The 23,371-nt window shown below is 63.1% G+C and overlaps 6 protein-coding genes across 6 annotated transcripts; 2 read left to right on the top strand and 4 right to left on the bottom strand.

The window, feature by feature from the left end:
* Positions 1 to 749: 749 nt before the first annotated feature.
* On the bottom strand, positions 750 to 3,941 carry Q8F55_006741 (uncharacterized protein; the record flags this gene model as incomplete). Its single annotated transcript, XM_069355192.1, has 1 exon — positions 750 to 3,941. One exon carries the CDS (start codon positions 3,939 to 3,941, stop codon positions 750 to 752), a length of 3,192 nt encoding a protein of 1,063 aa, XP_069207263.1.
* A 3,833-nt stretch (positions 3,942 to 7,774) lies between these two features.
* Positions 7,775 to 9,863, bottom strand: GLE1 (Nuclear pore complex nucleoporin component; the record flags this gene model as incomplete). The annotated part of the gene is made up of 6 exons (XM_069355193.1): positions 7,775 to 8,260; positions 8,296 to 8,592; positions 8,631 to 9,092; positions 9,137 to 9,524; positions 9,563 to 9,712; positions 9,751 to 9,863. 6 exons carry the CDS (start codon positions 9,861 to 9,863, stop codon positions 7,775 to 7,777), a joined length of 1,896 nt encoding a protein of 631 aa, XP_069207264.1.
* A 1,442-nt stretch (positions 9,864 to 11,305) lies between these two features.
* Positions 11,306 to 14,601, top strand: Q8F55_006743 (uncharacterized protein; the record flags this gene model as incomplete). The annotated part of the gene is made up of 7 exons (XM_069355194.1): positions 11,306 to 11,505; positions 11,601 to 11,909; positions 11,948 to 12,768; positions 12,837 to 12,952; positions 13,005 to 14,230; positions 14,275 to 14,440; positions 14,485 to 14,601. The coding sequence occupies 7 exons, from the start codon at positions 11,306 to 11,308 to the stop codon at positions 14,599 to 14,601; spliced, it is 2,955 nt and encodes a 984-aa protein (XP_069207265.1).
* A 188-nt stretch (positions 14,602 to 14,789) lies between these two features.
* On the bottom strand, positions 14,790 to 16,371 carry PRI2 (DNA primase subunit pri2; the record flags this gene model as incomplete). Its single annotated transcript, XM_069355195.1, has 3 exons — positions 14,790 to 14,844; positions 14,899 to 16,221; positions 16,259 to 16,371. 3 exons carry the CDS (start codon positions 16,369 to 16,371, stop codon positions 14,790 to 14,792), a joined length of 1,491 nt encoding a protein of 496 aa, XP_069207266.1.
* Positions 16,372 to 16,772: 401 nt separating this feature from the next.
* Positions 16,773 to 19,715, bottom strand: Q8F55_006745 (uncharacterized protein; the record flags this gene model as incomplete). Its single annotated transcript, XM_069355196.1, has 10 exons — positions 16,773 to 16,960; positions 17,009 to 17,522; positions 17,563 to 17,972; positions 18,011 to 18,101; positions 18,142 to 18,274; positions 18,323 to 18,438; positions 18,479 to 19,247; positions 19,296 to 19,437; positions 19,488 to 19,611; positions 19,665 to 19,715. The coding sequence occupies 10 exons, from the start codon at positions 19,713 to 19,715 to the stop codon at positions 16,773 to 16,775; spliced, it is 2,538 nt and encodes an 845-aa protein (XP_069207267.1).
* Positions 19,716 to 19,920: 205 nt separating this feature from the next.
* RPL20B (60S ribosomal protein eL20) lies at positions 19,921 to 21,565 on the top strand (the record flags this gene model as incomplete). The annotated part of the gene is made up of 4 exons (XM_069355197.1): positions 19,921 to 19,942; positions 20,505 to 20,511; positions 20,995 to 21,184; positions 21,236 to 21,565. 4 exons carry the CDS (start codon positions 19,921 to 19,923, stop codon positions 21,563 to 21,565), a joined length of 549 nt encoding a protein of 182 aa, XP_069207268.1.
* Positions 21,566 to 23,371: the final 1,806 nt, after the last annotated feature.

Below are 23,371 nucleotides of genomic sequence, written 5' to 3' on the forward strand. Positions count from 1 at the left end.
AGTCTAAGGAGGTTGATGCAATGCTGAGAAAGAGAAAACGCGTTGGACGTCTTTAGCGCTGCAGGCATGGCATCGCCGAGGGAAGGCAAGGCCGGTTATTTGGCCCCACACTATGGCGTGGAACGGCAGTGGAGGCGAGCAGCAAGCCAGGCGGGGCGCGGGCTCCGGCCGTAAAAACCGCCGCTGCGCCGACGGGGCGGTGGGCCGAAAGTGCTGACCGGTGGTTGATGACACGCCGCGGGGTCCCCGCGCCCGCATTCCCCATCGCCCGCCATATGCCGATGCCGCCATTTGCTGCACGGAAAACTTCTCCACACGCCCCACGCTGCCGCCGGCATTGGGCGGACCTGCCCGGACAAAGCTGCCCGGGCGGCCTCGGCGCGGGCGTCGCCGCGCGTCGGTCGGCGTCGTACACACGTATAGTACGTGGGTCGCCGCGGCGGTACGTGCTCGTGCACAGACGTACTTGGGCGTGGAAAAGACACGGTCGTGTGATGGGCTCTGCTAGGTCGGCTCGAGGGCACTCAACAACCACGCCGCCGCCATCGTCGTCGTTGTCGTGATCCACGCCATCGTCGTTACCAATACATGGGCACACCTCTACTACTACAAACTACATCCTGTCACTACTGTGCAAGATTGTCCAATTGTTCAATTGTCCATTGTCCGACTGGTGCTGCACAAACAGACAAGACAAATGCGCGAGCTAGAGCCGCAGCCCTCAGCTCACAAAACTTCTCCGCGACGATCTACGTCCTCACAGTCACGGCCATCGCCCGGCTGGCCTTGGTCACACGTCGGACCAGCGCCACAGGTGGCGGCGACGACGTCTTGTCGTCGATCGCGGCACTCGCAGTGCTCGTGTTCGAGTCCTGCGAGCCTCGCTCGTAGACAACCTCGTCCTGCTCGTCCTCGGCAATCGGGTCAGGCATGTCGATCGACGCGGCCGACGACGCCGACGTCAGGCTCGCAATCGACTGCGTGCTGTGGGTCGAGCCGATTGACGCGTCAGAGTCCATCGACAGGATCGAAGGCGAGCGGAACTTGTGGTGGTGCCGAGATACCGGCGCCCTCATCGGCGGGCGGGCCGATGACGTGAGCGAGGCGCCACGAGGGGGAGGCGCAATGGGAGTCTTGGGCACCTCCGGGATGTCGTCGTCGGCCATGAGCATCTCACTGTCGGCGATGGGGGTGGGAGGGCGGTGCGGAGACCTCGGCGGGCGCGGGGGTGCAAATGGCGATGGCGACCTTGCAATCGACGACACAGGGGTCGTAGATCGCGACATAGACTCGCAGCTCTCGCTGGGGGCCACCGTCGCAGTCACCGGCTCGCCAATGCTGCAGGCCGAGACCGACTCCATGTACTCGGCGCTAGTCTCCGTCGGCGAGTCAGAAAACGCCCGGGAAACGCGAGAAATCGGGCGGCCCGTCTTGCCGATAGTAGGCACAGGCATGGTTAGCCGCGGCACTGGCATCGCGCCAATCTCGGGGACAGGCGGCGGGATGGCCAGAGAAGATGAGCCTGTGCGCGCAGGGGCAAGACGCGTGGAAGACAGCGACGGCGTGCTTGGAGCGCTGGTCGACAGCTTCTGCACCACAGGCGGCGTGACCGGCTCCTCAGGCTGCAGTGCGCTGGATGGCCGGCCAAACATCATGGGCGACAGTGGCGGCGTGGCGAATGCTGGAGGACCGTTGCAGCTGCTGCTGACATCGCTGTAGATTGATGATGCGTATGTGGACGGGGGAGTCGGCAGGGCAGGCTGGTCCACAAACATCATGCTCGGTGGCGGGGCGAGCGAAACGCCGCCCTTATCCTTGCGCCTCAGCTTGTCCATCGACTTCATCTTCTTGGGCTCGTCGACGGCAGGAGCAACTGGGGCCGGCGGCATGTCCTTCTGGCTCACAAACGTCGGCGGCCGCGGGGTCGTTGAAGGGTTTGCCCTTGGGACAACCACCGACGACGCTACCGATGCAATGGATGGCGGAGGTCGGAGGATGGCAGGTGGCGCGGTGAGAACCACATCCACCTTGGGTGGCGGGTGAACCGGAGGGACAACGATGGGCAGCGCAGCTGCAGCACCAGGCGGTAACGACTGAGGGAGCGGCCTAGCCGTCGGTGGCGGCGAGTTTCGTGGGCTCCAAGCCAAGAACTCAGACCGAGGAGGCGATTTCGGTGTGAATGGTGCCGATGAATACGGGTCGCTACTGGGCGGCGGGGCAGTCTCAATCCGCAGGGTTGGCAGCGGCGCCACACCAGAAGACGCCTTGGTTGGCGTCGGCAGCTCGGGGAGAGGCACGTTTGGCGGCGTCGTGACCGGCGCACTCAGCGGCGCAGACTCAAAAACCGGATTATTCGGTGTCGGGAGGTCTGGCAGAAGGATCATCTCCGACAAGTCAATGTCGGGTAATGACAACTCGAGCTCTGGAGGGGTTTGAATCTCAAATGGTGTCGTCACCGTTGTCGTTGGCGTGTCGGGGATAGGCACAGACGGAGGTCGCGGGATCGGGTCGGCCTGCGCTGGATCCTTTGACGACTTGCGTGGCGGCAGCTGGCTGTGCCGGATGGCTGCTGCTGTCGCAGTAGGCAGAGTAGGCACAGGCGGCACAGGCTCGGTTGGCGGCAGCGGCGTTGTTGTGCGCAGCTGAGGGGACGAGCGGGGGTGACGAAGTGACCGGCCGTTGCTGATGTTGCGCGCAAAGCCCTGTACGGACGCCTTGGCGGATTCGCCCTTGGACCGGGCACCGGCAAGGACGTCAGCGCTCTCCTTTGGAGCCGAGTTGCTGCTCGCGACGCGTTTGGAAAGCGATCTCGTGATGAATGACATCTTCTCCTTGACCTTGTTTGGCTTGCTGGCCGGAGCACTGGCCGTCGGGGTGCTCGAACGGGCAGTGGAAGGGGTGCTAGAAACCGTCCTGGACGACTGTCCCGAGGAGCCGCTTGAGGAAACACTGGGAGTTGGCCGAAGCGCGGGACGAACAGGTGCAGGCGCGACGGGGGCCGAGTCCATGTTTACAGTTCCAACGACGGTCGCGGGGCGGTTCTTGGCCGCTGTTGGCATGATGACGCCGGAGCGACCGAGACGAGCGCGAGAGAACTTTGGCGCGTTGGGGTCCAAGTCGGAGCCTGGTGGTGCCGCTCCTCCCAGTCCAGGCATGCTCGTGTACATGGACTGGCGCGAGGGAGCAGCCTGCTGCGGCACATCGCCCCATAGTCCGCGTCGGGGAGCAGGCATTGGCATTGGTGGCGGCGGCATGTCACCCCAGAGTCCTCTGCCGTTCCCACCGTCGGACATTGGCCGGTTGCCGTTCAATGACTTCTGGCTAAGGGAGTTGCTCAGACGACGAGTATGGCCGCGAAGGGGGTTCGTGCTTGACTCGGCGGCGCTGTTCTCGTCGGGCTTGGTCTCGTACATGCTTGTCGACCGCCCGCTCTTCCTCTGGACAAAGCTGCTTTCACTCGAGCTGTTATCGTGCACGGTCTGGGCCCATCCAACCCGAAGACCGGTGCGTCCCTTCTTCTCGCGGCTCGTGTCCGAAGCAGTCGGGGACGATGTCACGGACTTTCCGGAGGACTGAGGGCTAGCTGTGGCGGAGGCGTTGCCACTCTCATTTGAGACGGCCTTCTTGCCTTTTGACTCGTCCTCGGCGCCATCAACTTGTTGTCTAAGAGGAGAAGAGATGCGAACTGCGCTACCCTGCTTTCGCAAGATCGGGGTTGGGGGCGCGAGGAGCGACGAGGACGTCGTTGACAATGTTGGCGACGACTGCGAGCTCCGAAGGCATGGCTTTATTGGGCTTGCACCGGGCGAGGACGCGGACGACTTTGCAGAGTCTGCCGATGAGGATGCCTCCAACGGGGGCAGTTCGTCAGGAATCTTGAGTTGTGGGAGGTCCGACGAGTGGTGAGGACCCGTCCTCGAATCCACGACTGCGGAAGTCATGGCTGATTGTGTTGTTTACCGGCCGGCCGGCAAGGTTGTTGATTCTGTACTTGGGTTAGTATCGAGTGAAGCGCTCGTACAGCTGGCCTCTGCACGTACCAAAGCGACGTTGTTATAGATGTCGTCTGTTTTGGGGCAACAGACTGACCGGTGGGCGAAATGACTGGTGAGAGAGCTTGTAAACAGACGGTGTCGTAAACGGCGCTAGCGGGATACTGGTCTGGAGACCAAGAGGTGGCTATGCACAAGACCACCTTGAGAGCTGTAAGATGACAATGGGGGAGCTATGGATCGAGAGGACCATGCAAGAATGTCGATGCAAAGTTGGTTGTCGACCAGGACGTGGTGGCGGCGGTAGTGGGAGGGGGAGGGGGGAGGGGGGAGGGAGGAAGGTGCGACTGGGGGCCTGGCTGTCTGGTTGTTGTGTGTGCGTTGCGTGCGGTCGAGGGGAGGGCGCAAGAGAGTCGAGTTGCCAAATGCTAGGTCGGACCTGGAACAGATATGAGACGGTGGTCAAGAGATGTCAAGGAGAGTCGAGAGTCACAGTGGTGGAAGGTACAAGTGACGACTCGTCGGACGAGGAGGTGTAGGTGTGGTGGTTGTGTTGGTGCTGGACCTCGAGGTCCTGCCTGCCTGCCTGCTCGTCTGTCCTGATGATGCCCTCGTGTGGTGTCCTGGTTGCTGGGCTCGGTATAGTTTGCCAGCGCCTGTCGGTCGTGCGCCGTCGTTGTCGCTCGCCGCCGCCGCCGCTGCCTGCCTGCGTCCCGGTCGGTCGTCGTCAAGGAGGCGGCCCCGCAAAAGCAAACTGCCCGCGTTTCCGTTGTTGGGCCCAGGGAAGGGCAAAGGGTGGGACTGTTTCACGAGAGAGATGCCAGGGCGGGGAGGAGCGCGAGGAGGCGACCGGCGACGAGCAAGGCAAGGCCGGCACGACTGACTGTTTACTTGGCCTTTTGCCTTGCCCCGTTTTTGACGCGTTTCAAAACAAAGCACCCGATCGGGACAAGTCTTGGGAAACACTGGGTTGTTGTTAGAAACGGGCAAGTCGGGTCGGGGGGTGGATGGGCACGAGGGCCAAGCATGCAGTCGCTGCCCAGCCAGCAACTGGCGAGCAACGACAGCAACGACCGCGCAGGCACAAGGGGTAAAACAACTCTGTTGCAATGAACCCATTCATCAACTCACACGCGTAGGTCGACGTCGTATGCTCTGCAACGACGTGCGACGTGGTACTCTCCAAAAGGCTGGTTTGCGCGTAAATGAACTGATGATGCCGAGGGACCAAAGGTTATTCGCGGGGGCAGGCCATCACTCTGTCGCCGGAGGTCAGCTGTTGTTTGCATTGCCGAGAGTTGTCGGCGTCGGCGACGGCGTTGTAGCCGGCGCACGCAGCGCTGTAGCAAGTCACGCCCGGCAAGCCCCCAGCGTGCGGCGATCCCACCGCCTCCCCCTTGCCCCCTCGGCCTCCTGTAACGACGGGACGCAGACGAAACACGACTTGGAGGGCGTGCAGCGTGCACCACTCCAACTAGAGGGCCACCAGGAACTGGCCTTCCTGACCCAGCCAGCATGCACTCGTCGCTCCCTCGCCGCTCGCACCACCACTCACCCTCTCACGTTTCGTATATTTTGGGACGAGCGAAGCCGAGGGGGGCAATAATGCAGTCTCAGCGCCAGGGGGCCGAGTAGGGTGGGCGTTGGGTGGTCGCGATGGGGCAAAGCACAAAGCACGCGTCTAGTCTGTCAGTCGCCAGGACCGAGATGTGCTGCTGTGTGATGGACGAGATGGGGCAGAGAGCAAATCTGACGACGAGCAGCGAGTGACTTATTTCCGGGGAGGGACGACGAGGGATCACCGGCGACGACGACGCAGAGCCGGCGGGTTGCATTCCTCGCAATCTACTGGGTGAGAGCAGCAGAGCAGGGGAGCAGCAACCCGAGCAGGCGCCAACATTACCTTTTGCCAAGCGGGCGGCCAAAGACGACGGGCCAACCGGGCGCGTGCAGAACGTCTACGAAGCCGCGTACCGAGACCTTGGATTCAGTGGCGCGCGAGTGGCGCAGTGGCGCTCCCCTCGTTCGTTCCTCGCCCTGGGACGCGGTGCAAACTCCGAGCCATCTTGGGCGCGGGCAAAGCTTGCAAAGCGCGCATCTCGGCGCTTTTAGCAGCGCGGGCGAGCATGTTTGGCGCGTGCAGCTTCAAGCCCTGAAAACCATAAACGGGCGGGCGGGAAGGCTCCAACACCCAGATCCCATCTGCACGCCCAATCCTCCGTGCATGGTTCATAGGCGATTCAGGGGGCGCGCGCCGTGGCGCATGGCTTGTTGCAGCGACAAGCGACCTGGAAGAAAGAAGCGCACGGGGGGCAGCGGGGAGACAGAGGGAAGCTTGGGAAGCCTCCCGCGGAGTGAGGGGGAGTAGCGGGGGTAGCGCGGTGCGGCGCAGCGGCGTCGCGCACTCGGCGCTGTCTTGCGCGCGCCGCCGCCACCATCACCGCCGCCCCCGCCGACGCCGCCGTCGTCGAGAGCCACTTGCCTCGCCTCGCCTTGCCTTGCAGATTCCTGCCAGTTACGGAAGGCTGGCCCTCCCCCCGCCAGGCCCGTCAGGGCCGTGCCGTAACCCCCAAGCCAGCAACCTTCTCGTGCCCGACCCACGGTTTGGCCGCCGCTGGGCCGAGCGGGGGGCCGGGGGTCGCCGGGGTAGTACCCACGCTTGCATTGCCATGTTGGGCGGGTGCCTTTGGGTGCGTGGTGGGAGCTGAGGTAGCGAGCTCGGGGGGTACGAGCGATCGTTGGCTCGCGGTGAGAAAGCGTGGGCAGTAGCGAGGGCGACGGCGAGCGTCGATCGCACGTTGCTGGAGCGGCGAGCGGCGAGCCAGACTCACGCCCACACGAGCGGGACGCTCGCATACCAGCTCGCAACCCACACCCACACCCACACGAGCGGGACGCTGCTCCGGGGCACGAGGCACTGCCGCAGCGGCGTACCAAGCTCGTGGGCGTGGGTGCCGGCAGGTGTCCCGCACGGTGCGTTGTCGGCGAGGTTGCAGCGGGCTTGCCGCTCAGACGACAGTTCGCAGCTGCACACGACGACTCCATTCCCCAGGCTGCGAGGAACGCGGCCGGTACCCCGCTCAACCTTGTCACCCCGTGGTCGCTGCAACCTTGTGGCACGGCTGGTCCCCAACCTTGTTGCACTGCGCTCAACCTTAGTGTTTGCTGGTATCGTCGCGGCAGCTGCCACCGACGACGCAGCACGCAGCACGCGCCCTTCCCACCCCGCCACGGCTTACGTTGCGGGTGTCGCTGCCACGGAGGACGTCTTGGCTGCGTGCCGCGCCGCTTGGCCCCCCGCCCCGCCTGCCACGCTGCCACGCCTAGTTGGCTGCAGCCCGCACTCGTGTCCACTGCGCCGCTTGGCCGACCCGCCGCGCCGTGCCACGCCGCCGCGTCGCCACTTGGCCTACTGCCACGCCGCTTGGCTCTTGGCTGCCCGCCCCCGGGCCCCCGCCACGCCTTGCGCAGCTGCAACGCCGCCTGCCCGCCGCCCCGCCGCCGCAGCTGTCACCAACTCTAACCGACTCGCTGTTTCGGGCAACGCATACTAGCTCACGCCCCTCCGGCCCATGTGTCCTGTCGATATGCTTATGTCCTGCCGTGGCGGCTGAATTGGCCCCTGCACGGCGACAACATCGCCACCGCCACGGCCGTCCGACGCGTCCGTGGCGGTGCGGCCTCCGCCACAACCTCCCCCCACCCGCACCACCTGCAGTACTCATACACCCGCGATGATATGTATCTACATGATGATATATGAATGCTAAATGTCTGGCGGCCTACTCCCACGTCCGCCCCTCGGGCGGCGCGAGGCGGTGCCGCTGCTGCCAGCCCTCGAGCAGGAGGCGCAGACGTGCCTGCGACGCGTCGCTGTCGCCGGGGATCTTGCCCGCGTCGAGGGCGGCGCGCACCGCGTCGAGCAGCTTGCCCACCTGGCCGGCGCCAAAGATGCGGACCATCTCAGACCCGTCCGTGTCCAGCAGCAGCGCAATGAGGTGCGCCACCGGCTTCTGCACAGACAAGCTTGGGCGGAGGATGGATGCCAGCCACGTCCAAGTGGCAGGAAGGCGCAGCTCGGCGGGGATGAGCGCAGACAGCTGCTGGGGTGTAGGTTGCGCGTTGACCGTCGGGATGAGCGTCCCGATCGGGGTCTGGAGTATGGCAAAGTAGAGCGTCGAGATACCCGACATGCGCGAGATGTACTCGCCAAGCGACTCTTCCGCCAGGCGACCGGTCGACTTCTCGTACTCTTCTCGGGGTTGGTTCTGCGGGGTGAGCGGGGAACCGAGCAGTTACTCACCTCGGCGCGAGAGGGCAGGAAGGGGACAACCCATGGGCACTTCTTGACGAGACGGGCGAAGAGTACTTGCGAGAATGCCCCATGGCCACGGAGGACGAGGCCCAAGACTATTCTTGCCAACGGGAAGCCGGCCGCGGCCTTGGCACTGACCTCGTTCTCGGCCTGCTTGATCAGAGTCTTGGAGAGGTGTGACAGCAGGTAACCGTATGCGGGCACGAGCGTGTCTATTGTGCTCGGTGACGCGGCAGAGACGGGGGCTGGTAATCTCTCGGACAGTAGAGTGTGAATGTCGTTGGTCTGGAGACGTCAGCATTTGCTTGCCTTGCTGCACTCACCACTCGGACGATCGTCTCCTTGGTGTTGACGACCTGGCCAAGGCTGCGGGTCATGAGACGCATGCCCGGGCGAAGCTCCTTGAGGAGGTTCTTGTCGGCCTTGACGACCTCAATCACCTCCCGCTTCATCTTCTTCTGCACCTCCACCCAGCGGCTCCATTCTGTCGCCCCGCGGTTCTGCTCGGCTGCAGCTGCCCGCTGCTTGTCCTCCTTGGCCTTGGCGGCAGCGTTGGCAGCCGCACTCTCGGCCGCCTGCTTCTCACGCTCGGCCTTCTCAGCGGCCTCGCGCGCGGCTGCCTCCTTCGCCTGGCGCTCTTGCTCGGCCTTGCGCTCCTGGGCGGCCTTCTCGGCAGCGGCGACGCGAGCTGCCTCGTCCTCCTTCTGCTTACGGGCGGCTTCCGCAGCAGCCGCCTGCTCCTCCGCCTGTCGACGCTCAGCGGCCTTGACTGCCGCGTCAACAGCCTGGGGAATTAGCACAGATACAGAGCTGTAACGACACCACCCACCTCCCAGAGCTGGGCTGTGCGCTCCGCAAAGCGCTTTGCCATGTCATCCTCCTCTTGCTTCTGCCGCACGCTCAACCCCTCGAGCATGCGCCCCAGCTCTTGGGCATCCCGATCACGCTTGGCTTGATGCGCCGCGTCTTGCTGGGCGCGAATGTTGCGGTTGATGTCCCGAAGCTTCTGACGGCGATCAATGGCCACGAGGTGTCCCTCACGCCAGGCTTCAGCCTCAACCGCCTTCAACCAGCGGCTGTACTCGCTTGGCTGCTCGCTAAGCTCGTCTGCGACAGTGGGCTCCCATGCCTTCCAGCTGGGGCCGGCCTTCTTGGATGTCGAGTACGAGAGCTGAGCCCGAAGGGTCGGCGGTGCCGGCTTGCGAGGCTGCTCCTTCCTAACGGGGATCAGCGGGAAGCAGGAGGCAGCACGTACTTGGGCGATCTCCACGCCTTCTTCTCCTTGGAGGGTGAGGTCGAGCTGCCGCCCAGGATCATGTCGTTGACTTCGTCCTCGGACTCTGCTTCTGATCCGGACGACGCGAGCAGGTCGCGGATGTCCTGTCCGAGACGGGTGCGGGTTTGGCTAGGTAGTTAGGTGTGTTTCGCTGACAAGAAACCCACCGAGAGAAGTCTGGGACATGGACCGACTCGTCTGACGAGTAGCCGTCCACTGCGCTGGGGACGACGATGTAAACGTCGTCGTCCGAGTCGGAGTCGGGGTAACCGAAGCGCATGGTGGGGAATCGGAGGGATGGAGGGCGAGGGAATGGAACTGGATGCGTTTGGCCTAAGGAAACGCAGGCAATCCCATGAGGGGATGGGGGATGTTGCAAGACTGAGTGCGAGTTGTGTGCGAGGGCGTTGTGAGTTGGGCGAGTCGGTCGGTCGTCGTTGTTGGTACTTGGTGGTCGACCAGCAAGTCGTCCACAATGGTGTCGCATTTGGTCATTGAAAGTCAATAGAGAGCACGTGGGGTTACGTAAATGAAACCCACGTGGTTTTCCCACGTGGCAAGCTGCAAGTTAAGCATCACGTGACTGCCACTACGCCACCAGCCACCGAGGCCAGAGGCCAGAGATCCAGAGATCGAGATGCACCAAGCGGTGCGTATGCCGCCAGTGACGCTGCCTGCTAGACGGCCTTTGCTAGACCATTGTGCAGACTGCATTCCACAAAGGTCAGACAACTAGAGTGTAAACCAAATGGGTAGCGTACGTATTAGGAAGAGCGTGGAGCCATGATGTAACGATATCCGAATGGATGCACAAGGCACGTCGTGATGTGGACGGCGGCGTGCGAAGCTAGCGGAATTGGGGCCTCGGGAGACACCGACGCTGCGGGCTTTAGAAGAGCCTACTGGTTTAGAGTGGCGAGAGGGCGCAAGATGCAGCGAGCAGAGGTAAAGATGTGGTGAGCAGGGGGGTTTAGGTTGTGCTCAAGGACGAGACGGCCGTGACGCTGAGGGTCATGCGGATAAGATGAGATGCGAGATTGATGCATTTGCAAGGGAGGGAGGGCCAGGAGTGATTAGATTATGCGACCAAGTGAGCACGCCATTGATTCTTGTATTGACGATGGCCATTGTCGTCTCTTGCTCCATCGGTCGTGCGCGTCGCCGTCACTGATTGTAGATTGCACCTGATAATCGCCGACCCCCTGACGAGCTGCCCACCATCCAACTCTGCTCATCATCATCACCACCACCTCGCTGCTCACCATCAACATTCATCGCTGCCACCTCCAGCCAGCCACCGACCACCCACACACGTTTCTGACCATGAAAACAAGCTCCGGGGTACAACGTGGAGGCGACGTCATGGCCCCAGCCCTCCCGGTCGAGATGCCAGGTCTGGCTTGTTGCCCTCTTGCACCCCCACCGGTCACCGGGGCCGGTCTTCGACTGATTCGTTTTGGCCCCCGCTGCGAGGCGTAGGAACCGAGGTTAAGGCTGCGGCAACTGCGGCGACTGATGCACTGATCCGACGACAATTGGGTATCAAGGGCTTCCCAAGGTGCCGTTACCAAGCAAGCACGGGGGCATGCGGGGGGGAGCACAGTCAACCGAGCTTACTGCACAACATGCCTCGGACTCAGCAGCATGCGTGCCCCGTCTTATAAGCACGGCGACCCATGTCACCCTAGCCCCATACTCTTCCTCTCTACCACCACCTTCAACATGGCTGGTACGCAGATCTACACACTGCCCGACGTGGCCGTCGGCAGCGATTCAGTCGTCGAGCCACTCCGCGACCAGATTGAGCGGGGTCTCGCCGGCACCGCCGAGCCCACCATCCCCGGTAACACGGAGGGTGACAAGGCATGGTCGTACAAGCGCTCCGTACCCACTGTCGTGCTGTACGATGCGGATGGTCTTCGGTGAGTGACGACTGGCGAAGCCCGAGTGGCGACTACCCCCCGTCGCGATAACGCACGGTCATCGCCGTGATAAGAACCAACACTGACTGCGCAAGCCTGTACGACCGCATCACCGCCGATGCCCCAGAGTACTACCTCTTTGCCGACGAGCTCAACCTCCTCAAGTCTCACGGCCACGAGATTGTACGCGCAATGGGCTTCCCCGGTCACGGCTACGAGCAGCCCGAGGAGCAGGACGGCGGCGATAAGGTGCTCGAGGAGCTCTTCTTCCCGCCTATCAAGGGCTGGCGCCCCGCCCGCTGGGGAGACGTCGACGTCGGGCGTTTCAACGGCGGTGTCAACGGCGAGGAGGGCCTAGGCGGGGGCTGGGATCGAGGTTGGGACGTTGTCGAGCTAGGTGCAGGGTGCGTCGACGTCTGCGGCAGTACACTGACAGTCACAGCGCACTGCACAAGACGGCACACCTCCTCACAGCGCTCGCAGAGGCGCTCCCCCCGGCGCCAAAGGGTATCGATACCCCGGCACCGATCACGTACCATGCGCTTGATCTGTCCTGGCCTGAGCTTGCACGTGTGCTCAAGCAGATGGACAAGAGGTACGGCAACACACTTAGCGGTCGCGTGGCGACCGTCGGGCTCCACGGCGACTACACTGCCGGTCTCAAGCTGGTTCGCGAGGGCGGCCTGGCGTCGCTCGCCACCTCGGGCCGCGTCTCGCCCGACCAGTCCTCGTCGCCCTCCACCGCTGAGCTCTCGAGCTCGCCCAACAGCGTGCACTCGGACAACCTCATCACGCCCGCCATGATGGCGACCAGGGACGATGCATGCTTCGCTCCCGAGGACGACATTCCCGTCCTTGCGACGTCGATGGGCTCCAAGTGGACCCACCCGCCTGCGGCCCGCCCCACCCCGCCGGCTGCCGCGACTCCTCGCGCCGAGCCAAGCGAGGCATCGCCGCACGCCGAGGACCGCCCCGTCCACTTCCTCTTCCTCGGCTCGTCGCTCGGCAACTTTGACCGCGAGTCGGCTGCGCCGTTCCTCCGCTCGCTCCCCCTCCGCCAGGGCGACACGCTCCTCCTCGGTCTCGACGGCCGCCCCGCGCCTGGTGCGGAGGGTCGCCGCAAGGTCGAGGTGGCGTACAACGACCCCCAGGGCCACACCCGCGCGTTTGAAGAGCACGGCTGGGACGTGGCCATGGAGGAGCTCGGCCTCGCTAAGGACGACCACAAGGTCGAGTTTGTGGGCCGCTACAACGAAGTCCTCGGTGAGTGCGGCCGATTGCCGAGGCGTCTACTCGGCGTCCACTCATGGATGATTGCTGACCAACCTCAGGCCGCCACGAAGCCTATTTCAGGTCCAAGGAGGAGCAGACCCTCCACCTGCCGGGCCTTGAGCGCGACGTCACTCTCGACAAGGACGAGCTCCTCCACATCGAATGGAGCTACAAGGTGCGTCGGAGCCGAGTGCTACATAGTAGCCCCAAAGCTGACTGGACTTTAGTACTCGCTCGCCGAGGCGCTCGGCCTGTTCGAGGCCGCTGACCTCCGCGTCGTCGACTCGTGGAAGGCCCCGGACTCGGAGTACCGCCTCTGGCTTTTGGAGCGCCCCGATGTCCGCTTCACCGAGAACCCCGTTCAGGCCGACGAGGCCGACGACAAGCAGATCGTCAGCATGCCCAAGGGCGTTGCGTCTTGGGACGAGTGGGAGGCCATGTGGAAGCTCTGGGACCACATCACCCTCGACATGATCCCCCAGGAGATGCTCCACCAGAAGCCGATCGACCTGCGTCACATCTGCCTCTTCTACCTCGGCCACATCCCGACCTTCCTCGACATCTACCTCTCGAGGATCACGGACGGCACGCACTCTGAGCCCGTCTTCTTCAAGGACATCTTTGAGCGCGGCATCGACCCCGACGTCGACGACCCGACCAAGATCCACTCGCACTCCGAGGTACCCAAGTGCGAGGAGGACTGGCCTGTGCTCGACGAGATTCTCGGCTTCCGCGACCGCGTGCGTGCGCGCCTCCGCAAGATCTACGACGAGGTCGAGGCCGGAAAGGCCCTTACCCGCCACGAGGCGCGCTCCATCTTCATGGGCTTTGAGCACGAGGCGATGCACGCCGAGACGCTACTCTACATGCTCCTCCAGTCGCCCCTCACGCGCCCTCCCACCGCCGTGCCGCAGTGGGACGTCCTCAAGGCACACTGGGCGGCGGAGCGCTCGGCCGCCACGGCCAAGGGCGCCAAGCTCATCCTCGAGGTGCCCGAGACTACCGTGACGCTCGGCCACGACGACCTCGAGGCGGACGACACGGCCTCGAGCTGGAAGGAGCACGAGTTTGGCTGGGACAACGAGCACCCGGAGCACCGCGTGGCCGTCCAGGCGTTCCGCGTCGACGCGCTGCCCATCTCGAACGGGCAGTACCGCCGCTTCCTCGACGTTACCGGCAAGCTGCCGTATCTCGTCGGCGCGACCGCGCCCGCGTCGTGGGTGCAGGTCAACGGCGAGTGGCACGTGCGGAGCCTGTACGGCCCCGTGCCGTTCAGCATCGCAGGTTCGTGGCCGCTCATGGCGAGCCGCGACGAGTTTGTAGCGTACGCCGCGTCGGTCGGCGGACGCCTCCCGACCGAGGCCGAGCTCCGCGCGCTCTGGAGCCACCCCGAGGGCCCGCGCCCGACCGGGCCGACAGCCAACGTCGGCTTCAAGAACTGGCACCCCGTTGCGTGAGTCAGCGATGAGGCCACGAGGCCCAACTGACATTCCCCAGCCCCCAGCTCACCGCGCGCGACAACGCCGGCACCGTCATCCACGGGCACAACGGCGGCGTGTGGGAGTGGACCGCGACCAGGATGGAGCCGTTTGACGGGTACGTCGCGAGCAAGCTGTACCCTGGCTACTCGTCCGACTTCTTCGACGACAAGCACTACGTGGTGGTGAGTGGTTTCAGGCTGAGATTGAACCCCCGCTGACGGCCCAGCTCGGCGGGTCCTTCGCCACCGTCCCCCAGATTGCGGGCCGCGCCAGCTTCCGCAACTGGTACCAGGGCAACTACCGCTACGCGTGGTGCGGCGCGCGCGTCGTCTACAACGCGTAGCGGGTGTAACATCCCACGCTCATACGCTGGGTGTACCGTTATCCATCTTGTAACTAGCAAACACGTACAGAGTGTGTATTGATTGGAATGCGAATAAGAAGTGCTGTGCGGACAAAGAAGCGAACAACTACACAATGCATGTACACGGCGTCTATGCCTATGATCCGGTCCCAACCTCGCGCCACGGCCTATGCGTCCATCGCCACGTCGCCGTCGCCGTTGCCCTTGGCCGCCAGAGTCTCCCTGCGGTGTGTCAGCGCCGTCACAGCAGCTCGCCCCCCACGCCCCCGCACTCACTTCTCCAGCTCGCGGCTGCGGTCCGTGTACTTGTTCGGATGGCTGACGCTCTCGCCGTTGCCGAGCCCCTCGCCCTTCTTGACGCCGTGCGTCACCTCGAACAGGCGCGTACACGCCACGTGGTAGTGGCTCGCCTTTACGCTGTCCATGATATCGCGCATCTCGGGGCTGCCGCGGTCGAGGCGGTACTTGTCCACCAGGAAGCCCTGGAGATTCTCGGGCGAGAAGTGGCGGAACGGGCACCCGTGGCTGTCCTGCGTGCCCGGCTGGTTTGCCGTCAGGATCTGCTGGCAGCTCTTAGGGCTGTAGTTTGCGCGGCGGCCCTCCTGGCCGTACGAGTGGCGAATGTTGTACCTGTACTCCTTGTTGAACTTGTCGTCGGTCATGCTGCTGCCGTACATGCGGCGCCAGAAGACGATCGCCTCGTCGAGCGGCAGCCCAATGCCCTTGAGGAACAGGCCGAGCTGCAGCCGACCAAAGTGCTTGAGGTGGTGGTCGCGCTTGAGCCGGTCGTACAGGTTGAGCATGCAGGGCGGGAAGTGCTTGCGCGCGACGTCGTCGACCATCTCAGCCGTCACGGCCGCGCCCGACTCTGTCGGCGCGTAGTCGCCCGCGCCGACGCCGGTCAAGAAGCTCGCCGCGAGGTGGTCAATCACCGGCCCGAGCCGCTCGTCCTCGTCCATGCGTGGGAGGTTGCGCGCCGTGAGGTCGAGCGCGCGCTCCAGGCGGCTCGAGAAGGCCTGGAGCACCAGGCTAATCTGCAAGCTCTGGGGGACGTACGCGTTTCCGCCTGCGACATACACGCGCCGCGTCGCGATCAGGTCCGGCACGCCCATCCACGCGACCTTGAACCACGACTCGGCGCGGAACGCGTCGTCCCTAGTGTTCCAGGGCATGCAGGCGCGCAGCTTGGGCGCGAGCTCGGCCTTCTCAGCGTCGCTCACCACGACCCAGTCGAGGCTCAGGCCGCGGAGGAAGGCGGCGCGCTCGCCCGCGTCGTCGCTCTCGAAGCGGTGCTTGAAGAGCGCCGTCTCGGCGCGCACGAAGCGCGCGCGCAGCTCGGGCGAGCGGGAAAAGGCGAGCCGCAGGACCCAGTGCCCGATCTCGTCGCGCCGCCGCTCGTCGTCCAGGTTGGCTAGGCGCGCAGTGTTGCTCGCTAGGGGCAGGTGCTCTTTTGTGTACGTTGCCAGCGCGGCGGCGAACTGCGCCGGCGGCAGGTTGCGGTGCGCCAGCGACTCGAGGTACGACAGAACGCGCAGTCGCTCGAGCGCGCACGTCTCGAACTCGTCCAGCGTGATGTCGAGCAGCGGCGGGCGGTCGTAGCTGGGTGTGAGCGAGGACAAGGGTGGAGACAGCTCACAAGTTTAGCCGGAAGGGATGCCGCCCGCTCGCGGCAGACGCCCGCTTGTGCACCTTTACGTCGTACGCTGCGCTCGAGGCCGGCACGTTGTGCCGTGTTGAGGGCTTGAACATTGTGTGAGGTGGGTGGTGTGGTGGTGGTGGTAGGGGTCGAGGAATCACACAAATCAGCGCTCGACCATCAAGACGCGCCGACATTGTCAACACGGTCGCGTCGCGTCCAGTCAGGGGGCCACGTGGGGTTACGTAAACTCCACGTCGAATGGCAGCATTGTCACTGGCGGCGGTGTGGCTGTAGCATCATTGTATTGCATTGACCACAAAGACGGCTGCAGCATGCACGCTGTGCATGGCCTCCCGCTCGTGGCCTTCAGGCAGAGGCCGGCCATGGGCCCATAGTCTCAAGATCTATCCATCGTGACATCGCCTCTACACCCGTATGCAACATGATGCTAAAGTACAGACAATTATAGTGTAATGAGAATATCACAGTGCCATGCTCGCAGCAGGCGTATCTAGGTCGGCACGCGCCCGCGGCGCAGTGGCCCACGGTGCTCCATGACGTTCTTGATCCCATTGCGGTGCCACGCAGAGTAAGGGAGCCCTGTGGCAGACGTGATGGTGTGAATGTGTCCGTACGGATCGCGGGCGAGCTTGAGTGACGGCGCTGAGGACAAGTGGCTCGCTCCAAAGGCCACACCAACTGAAATGTGTGAGCTGGGTGACCAAGCGCACCGGAACATCTACTCACTTGCGAAGGCGGCAACAATAAGCGCCACAAGAACCGTCAATTTAACATGGCTGGGGTCGTTGCAAACTGGAGCTGCATCCTTGTCGTCGGCAACGTGCTCCATCGGAACCGAGGCTTCCGTCGTCGGCAGGACCTCATTTGTCATGACGCCTTTCGACTCTTGCAAGATGACGGCCGGCTTCGGTTCTTCCTCCGCGGCGGCGACCTTGGTGGCATCCGCGCCGAGCTTCTCCACCGAAGGACCCGCTTCTAACACCTGTTCGGCCCTCCTCGGGCTGCGGTTGTACGATGGAGGCGAAGTCATTGACGTATCCGCCTCAAGCAAGGGAGATGACGGAACGATGATCGACACGTCGGCCAACGAGTCATCCGCGCCGACCTCAGTGTTGTCGTCGCCTTCGCTGTCGTTGCTACCATCATCATCGGTGTTGGGGGGGTCGGAGTCGGCCTTCTCCATCTCCGTGCTTAGAAACTCGGGCGCGCCAGGTGTAGGTGAGGAAGGAATTGGGAGGCGCTGCGTGGTCAGCGGCGATCCAAACGACGATAAAACTCACCAGTCGGCGAGACGTCTTCCTCGTCCGCGGCACCGAAGGCGAGCTGGGCTCAGCCGGCGTTACACGCAGCATCTCTGCACCCAACGTCCGCGAGACGCTGCCGGGGGCAGAACTAGACGGCGCGCTAACGGCGTAGTACCTCGGTCCAGCCTGGATTTCTTCGATCTTGAGCTTCAATTCCTCCACGTCCTGTCTGCTCTGGGCGTATAGTTCCTCGACATCCTGCAGCTCCGTCAAGCGGCTGCTGGCAGTTGCAAGGTCGTCCTCGAGTGAATCCCGTCTGGCTTCGAGCTCCACCAAGCGTGTCTTGTAGGCATCGACTTCCTTCTGAGCCTTCTCCAGTGACTCTGACATAGCCGAATTCGACGCGTCTCGCTGCTCAAGGGCTGCGTGAAGTTCCCGTTTCTCCACTAAGCGAGTCAGTCCTGCAACGCCCATGCTGGCTTACGTTCGGCAGCATGCAGCTTGTTGCGCTGGTCAGTGACAGCCTGCTTAGCCTTGGACAGCTTGTCTTCAAGGTTTCCAATGTCTGCCTCGCGCTGTGGGACGGTGAGCACAGGATCCCTTACCCCGACTTACCTCCTGCAGGTGGCGCGATAGTTCTTCTTCCTTCGTCTTGTGCTGCTTCTCGGCATTGCGAAGACTTGTAGTCGCGCGATCGGCCTCCTCAGTCTTGGCCTGGAGTTCCGCCTGAATGCCGTCCTGCTCCTGTCTGTGCCCCAAAGTCAGTTACAGTTCAAACGATTGTCGCGCTGCTTACCCCATCAAGTACAGTGTGTGATTGGCCATTTGGGTTTTGACCTTCTGTTCCTCGAGGTCGCGTCTGAGGGTGGTGATCTGGTAGTCTCGAGATGCGTTGTAGGCACCTGGCGATGCCTAATGAAGGTCAGCGCTTACGTCGGTAGAGTAGACGTACGTTGGTGCTGGCATTTGACCCAGTGCTATCACGTCTCGTGTGCGAAGAGCTCAAGAGCGACGAGGTACTTTGGCGTCGCGAATGGGAGAGTGAAAGGCCGTCGACATCGCTGTCTGGTTGACGGAAGGGCCGGCCTTTGTAGATTGGCGACGACACTGGCGAGCTGCTGAGTCTCTCCGTAGGGACGATGGAAGGTACGCTCGGCCTGCGGGTTGCGTCTCCAAACTGTGAGGGCGATGGACGGCCCTCAACATTCCACGGCGCTACCCATCTCTGCGGTTTGCCGTCGACCCATCTCTTCGTTGCAACCGCTTCAGCGAGCTCATCGCTCAGCCGACGGTTGGAAATGACCGCCGATTGTGATCGGGACAGCTTCTCTGGCTCCGAGTGCAGGCTTGGAGAGCCAGTGCTCAGCCTGCGCAAGTGTGGCCTCTTGATACGCTGAGGCGTCAAAGGTCGGACTGGGGCTAGCGGGGTCTTGTGCGATACGCTGTCGGTCGGTGAAACCGACGGTGTCATTGTAGCCGTCGGGGAGGGTGCGTTGGAGTCTGACTTTGTGCGGCCCTCGGTTGCGACCTCGACGACGCTCCTAGGTCCGTCTTCGCTCTCAGTATGAGATGCAGTTGGTGTTATTGGGAGCGCGTCTGCAAGATTCAATTCCGATGGCCTGCCGTTGGAGTCGTCTGTCTCGGCGCTCGGGGCGGCGTACCCCTCCGGATCGGCACTAAGGGGGACGGCGACCGGGAGCGCGTCGAAGTTTAAGACAAAGCTGAAGCACCTATCAGCAATGCTCAACGGTGCGTGGGTGGTTACTAACGTCAAGAACCCCTTCAGCTCTTCGCGGGTAAGCTCTACCTCCTTCCCCTGTTTCTGTGCAATCTCTAATTGGGCCTGGAGGTGTTCCCGCTCATGGGAACGGAGGATCACAAGGCCCTCCTCTTTCTCGAACTCGTCGAGCGCTGGGGCATTGTTAGAAGAGTGACGAACAATGGAGGCGGCGCGAACGTACCAGGGATCACCCAGTCGAAGTATGTCTTAGTTCCAGTTGTGAGACAGATGTCGGCGATGAGGGCGGCCTTGTCGGCGGTGGTAAGGTCGAGGGGCTTGTTCGATCGCGACCTTCCTCGCAGTCCCTGCGGTCCGCTGTCAGCACTAGCAGCCTGTCGCCGCAGCAATGGGGCTGCACCTTTGGGATCAGAGGGTGGACCTTGGGGCTACCCGTGTCTGGCGCCGACATGGTGGCAATGAGGCGATGGGGGAAGGTATGGTTGGTGCGGGTGGTCTGTGCCGGACGCGTCTCGGGGGTCAAAGAGGTGGTGGATGGAGGGATGGCGAGAGGCGGCTCGAGTCTTTAGTCGCAGTCTTGAATGTTACTGAGCCATATGCGAGGTGCGAGACGGGGTATCTTGAACAATGCTATGGAGGTGATGGACAATGTCGCGATGGTACAAGTGTGTGTGTGGTGTGAGTGCAGAAGCAGAAGGGAAGGACGGATGTGGTCATTGTCCTGTGGCGGGTCCTCGTGCGCAACTCACTTGGATGGATCCGGTATGGGGCGGCTGGAACGTAACTCTCCACCGTGTGTGACGAGGGCTTAGTCGCGACTGACCATGCCGTGCCTGGATATGGGACAACACGTGGGAGACCCTGGGTTCCGAATCCCTTCCGGTACCTGAGTGGCGAATCTAGTGCTATCGAAAGTGTCGGTTGTAAGAGTACAGGGCCGACTCACTGTAGAGAATGCCACACAGACCTCCACCCTGGAGAATTTCGGAATTATGCTCATTAATGATTTTGACGCCGTCGAGCTTTGAGAAACGTCGAAGGGTTCGAGGGTGTGGGATGGCAGCCAGCCAGGCTGGGTGGTGCGAGTGCTGGCTGGGCTGTGGGCTGTGGGCTGGGCTGGCAGTGTGGGGTGGCTCCTCCTGGCAGAGTCTCACTCTGCACGCTGCGACTGGCCGCTGCACACTGGCAGTGTCGAAACGTCCACCTTCACCATCTTGTTACTGTAATCCTCAAGAAAAAGCCAACGAGTGAGTAACGGCGACCACCACCCCCACGGCCTCCTCAGACGTACCGGACGAACACACGAGCGGCGTGCGACAGGCGACCGACGGCGCGAGCTCGACACGACGGGACCGGCAGATATTTGCGGAGCGACTTGCGAGCACACACAGAGCTTGGAGGGCCACGGCTGGGAGGATACGAGGGCAAGGAAAGAAACACAGGGGCAATGTCTGCGCCATGATGAGCCGGAAGAGCACTCGTTGAGGCCGGGAACGGGGTGCGCAAGATGGAGCGTCTCTGGCGCAACAGATTGTGACACTCTGCCCTAAGCCGAGGAGGCCTCGGAGCCCTCTTGACTGGCCTTGGACCTTCAGCTCGCTGTGTGCCCGCCCGCCCGCAACCCGTCGTCGACATTCGCGCCGTTCGCAGCCTACCGTCGCCGCCGTCTCGTCTGAGGGAGCCTTGGGGGACCCATTTGTTGTCACACAGTTGCTGACTTTGTCTCTCAGGATGGGTCGCTTTACTGAGTACTCCGTCGTCGGACGCAAGCTCCCTACGGAGTCCGAGCCTGAGCCCAAGCTCTACCGCATGCGCATCTTTGCGCCCAACGACGTTGTCGCCAAGTCGCGCTTCTGGTACTACCTCCGCCAGCTCAAGAAGGTCAAGAAGGCCTCGGGTGAGATTGTTGCCCTCAACATCGTGAGTGTTTACGCGGTCGTAACGTTGAGCGTCATCTAACCCCACACCCAGATCTCGGAGGCCAAGCCCCAGAAGGTCAAGAACTTCGCCATCTGGCTCCGTTACGACTCGCGCTCCGGCACCCACAACATGGTCAAGGAGTTCCGTGCCCTCTCGCGCGCCGAGGCCGTCGAGGCCATGTACCAGGACATGGCCGCCCGCCACCGTGCCCGTTTCCGCAACGTCCAGATCCTCCGCGTCGCCGAGGTTGAGAAGAAGGAGGACGTCCGCAGGCCCTACATCAAGCAGCTCCTCGAGCCCGGCCTCAAGTTCCCTCTCCCCCACCGCCGCACCAAGTCCAAGGCTTGGTTCGCCGCCAACCGCCCCTCGACCTGGGCTTAAGCGGGCATGTATCTGCAGATTGGGACCCTCGGATAGGGGTCTTGAGATGTACCTGTTCACTATGGTCTTCAGAGATAGCAGCATGGAGACATTGGATTGGACTGATGGGAGGTGGGGTGGGGTGGAAGTTACGGAGATGCGTGTAGCAAGGTGTCGCGAGTGTCGTGTGCCATCCGGGTGTGTGGTTCCAGCGTGATTGCGGTGACTGAAGAGGCGCTCTCAGAAGGTGTTCTGGCAGTTGTCGCGTGTTGCTGCCACTCTGGCCGGCCGGCCACTCTAGCTCTGCCGTCCCACCACGAGACCAAATGCGATCGCCATGTAGCCAGCCGGTTCGGCGCGGCGCGGCGCGCGTCCTGCCAGCGTGCCAGCGCCACCACAGCGGCTAGCTGCCTCACGCACCCGACCGGTGCCAGTGCCGGGGGTGCCGTGGATCTCCGCGACAGCACCAACCGCGGCACCAGATGAAGCACAGCGAGTGTAGCGAGACGAGTGCTGGAACAGGGCGGGCGTGCACTGCATGAATGGCGTCCCGTCATTCAGCCTTACAGTCCTGTCCCCTGGGCGCCGTGACCAGACGCCAGACAAAGCCGAAGGGCAGCTCGTGTCCGATGGAAAGAGACGCCCCCCCTCCCCCTGGCATACACATGCCGATTATCAAGTCTGTACGTTCTGGCTCAACCACGACCTCCTTGGCAGACGCCCCGATCGCTGGCCGTGCTTGGCAGCAACGCCGGCGCTCATCCCCACGAGCGCCGCGAGCGGCCGGCACGTCTGGGCGCGTCAATCGAAACGTGCGGCGGCCGTCGGCTGCACCAAGTCGACGCGTGGCGGCGCCGCTCGTGCTGGGTGTGGTGTTGCTGCCGGGCGATCGAGCCAGCCAAATTGTCGTGTTCCTAGCGGCGCGGGCGGGGGCTGTCTGGTCTGCTCTGCCTGCCAGCCTGCCGGCCTGCCGGCCTGCCCCTGCGACGAGGCTGCAACACACGTACGACGACGAGCTGCACGGGTGTTGTGTTGCATGCAGCGCGCCGGGTGGTTATGCGCAGTGGTGGACTCGCTCGCTTGCTGCCTAAGCCCGACCGCTGCGTCCACACCACGGTGATCACGATTGATCGATCGAGGCCCCCCTCGCCCGGTCACGCACAGTTGCTGCTTCTGCAATATAACGCTTGGGCGACTGCGGTTGCGGTGCGGTGTGCGCGGTGTGCGCTGCGGTGCGTGCGTGCGTGCGTGCGTGCGTGCGTACCCGAATCGTATTGACATGCACGCAATGCAAAACCCACTCACTCCCTGCTGCAATGTGGCGTGTGCCCATTACAGCAAGACCCGAGGACCTTGTCTTGCTTTGCTTGCCTCGTCCCTCGTCCGACAGATTTACGGCAGCGTCAGGCGACAAGGACTCCTCCAAGCCACATTCCAGGGAACGCAAAAGCTGCAGGACAAAGATTAAATCTCCCGAACAAACTTGTGCTCCATCACTCGAGTGGAGGTAGAGTGCGCGTAAGCGGCTGCCTGCGTCCTGCCCATCCCTGCGATGCGTGCGAGGAGGCGAGCACGGCGCGAGCTTGAGCGCGCGTGCACTCCCCCCTGCCTGCTAAAGGGGCCCGGCGCCACGCCGCCGCCTCCTGCGGCCCGAAACATTGAGCCTGTTGCCGTCCCTTCATCGGCCTTCAATGAGCAAGAACTTTTTGCCCCTGACGCGACGCCGCCGCCGCCTCCTCCGCCGCCGCCGCTGCTGCCGCCGCCTCCCTCCGCCGAGAGAGAGCTGCAGCGATGATGGAGCAGGCAGGTGAGCAAGGAGGACCGACC

This window comes from Vanrija albida (assembly GCF_041260175.1).
Source record: "Vanrija albida strain AlHP1 chromosome Unknown contig_5, whole genome shotgun sequence".
NCBI classification, from domain to species: domain Eukaryota; kingdom Fungi; phylum Basidiomycota; class Tremellomycetes; order Trichosporonales; family Trichosporonaceae; genus Vanrija; species Vanrija albida.